This window comes from Sinocyclocheilus rhinocerous, unplaced genomic scaffold (assembly GCF_001515625.1).
Source record: "Sinocyclocheilus rhinocerous isolate Xijiao unplaced genomic scaffold, SAMN03320098_v1.1 scaffold37702, whole genome shotgun sequence".
Taxonomy (NCBI): Eukaryota; Metazoa; Chordata; class Actinopteri; order Cypriniformes; family Cyprinidae; genus Sinocyclocheilus; species Sinocyclocheilus rhinocerous.
In genome coordinates this window covers 1-1,153 of record NW_015667792.1, presented here as the reverse complement: position 1 = coordinate 1,153, position 1,153 = coordinate 1, and the positions used below count along the sequence as shown (strand labels likewise).

The 1,153-nt window shown below is 39.8% G+C and overlaps 1 protein-coding gene across 1 annotated transcript; it reads left to right on the top strand.

The window, feature by feature from the left end:
• The first annotated feature begins 33 nt into the window (after positions 1–33).
• On the top strand, positions 34–1,123 carry LOC107733984 (leucine--tRNA ligase, cytoplasmic-like). Its single transcript, XM_016545848.1, has 3 exons — positions 34–286; positions 723–799; positions 946–1,123. The coding sequence occupies exons 1-3, from the start codon at positions 148–150 to the stop codon at positions 1,102–1,104; spliced, it is 375 nt and encodes a 124-aa protein (XP_016401334.1). The 5' UTR covers positions 34–147; the 3' UTR covers positions 1,105–1,123.
• The last annotated feature ends 30 nt before the right edge of the window (positions 1,124–1,153 follow it).

Sequence of the window (1,153 nt, the reverse complement as noted above, 5' to 3'; positions counted from 1 at the left end):
AAGAAGAAAATAAATGAATGTTAACTACAAAAAAAGATCATCATTTTAATCTTGACAATGCAGTGCGTGTTGTACCAAACTTATGACAAGTATTTTCAGTACTTTTTGTGAAATTACACAATTTAATTCACAAACTGAATCAAGTTTATGCACACTGACTGCTCCTTCACAGACTCACCCCTTCTCCCATTTTTTCAGGACATCCTCGGCTGCGCATTGAGTGCCCCCCTCACCTCATACAAGACCATTTATGCCCTGCCAATGCTCACCATTAAAGAAGACAAAGGTACCCGACACCAGCCCACAGTATCGTCGCATCACATTACCCCTGCACAGACAAGATGCATCTCTCAACGGGCCGCAGGGCAATGCTGCATGCTTTTAATAGCCAAAGTGAAAGCGGCGTTACTCATTGCGGAGTACAGTGAAGCCAGGAGAAATGGAATATGGAAATGTCCGTAATGGATGTTCCCTCAGGCTACACGGACCACATTACTCCAAACACAAACTGCTCCTCACCTAATTCTTTTTCTTATACCCTGGGCTCCTGTTTTCATCCCGAAAGGGCCGTCCCCAAATTGATATGTCAGAAATTTCAATATCGATCACTGGTTGTCTGACTGTGGAAAAATAAATGTTGTTTTTGCCAAAAATGTGAGGTGGAGCATTTATAGTAAGTTACCTTATTATGGAGTTTGTTGAAATCTAATTTGTCATCACAGGAACTGGAGTCGTCACCAGTGTTCCGTCGGATGCTCCTGATGATATCGCCGCTCTGAGGGACATTAAAAAGAAACAGGTGTTGTATTTGTTTTATGGCATTTTATTTTCTAGATTTGGTTTGAGTTCCTTCAGTGAGGAAATTCCCAGAGAAATAACTGTAGTTCAGATAAGATGAATGTTCCGGATACAAAAATGCCTTAACGTTTTTTTTTTTTTTTTTAGGCTTTGAGAGAGAAGTATGGAATTCAAGATTATATGGTTCTACCGTTTGAGCCGGTAAGAAGTATTTTTAAAGACCCCATCCAAGGCTCAACTATAAGAAAAGCCCAGTGGCGGTTTGAGAGAGTTCCAGGGCTGCATTTAATAATAAATAGTATTTAAATGTAATGTTAAAATTAGTGCTGTCAAACGATTAATCGCATCCAAAATA

Coding starts and splice junctions, on each gene's coding strand:
- LOC107733984 (XM_016545848.1), top strand. CDS start 148: ATGCACACTGACTGCTCCTTCACAGACTCACCCCTTCTCCCATTTTTT. Junction 287..722: donor CACCATTAAAGAAGACAAAG/GTACCCGACACC, acceptor TTGTCATCACAG/GAACTGGAGTCGTCACCAGT. Junction 800..945: donor GGGACATTAAAAAGAAACAG/GTGTTGTATTTG, acceptor TTTTTTTTTTAG/GCTTTGAGAGAGAAGTATGG.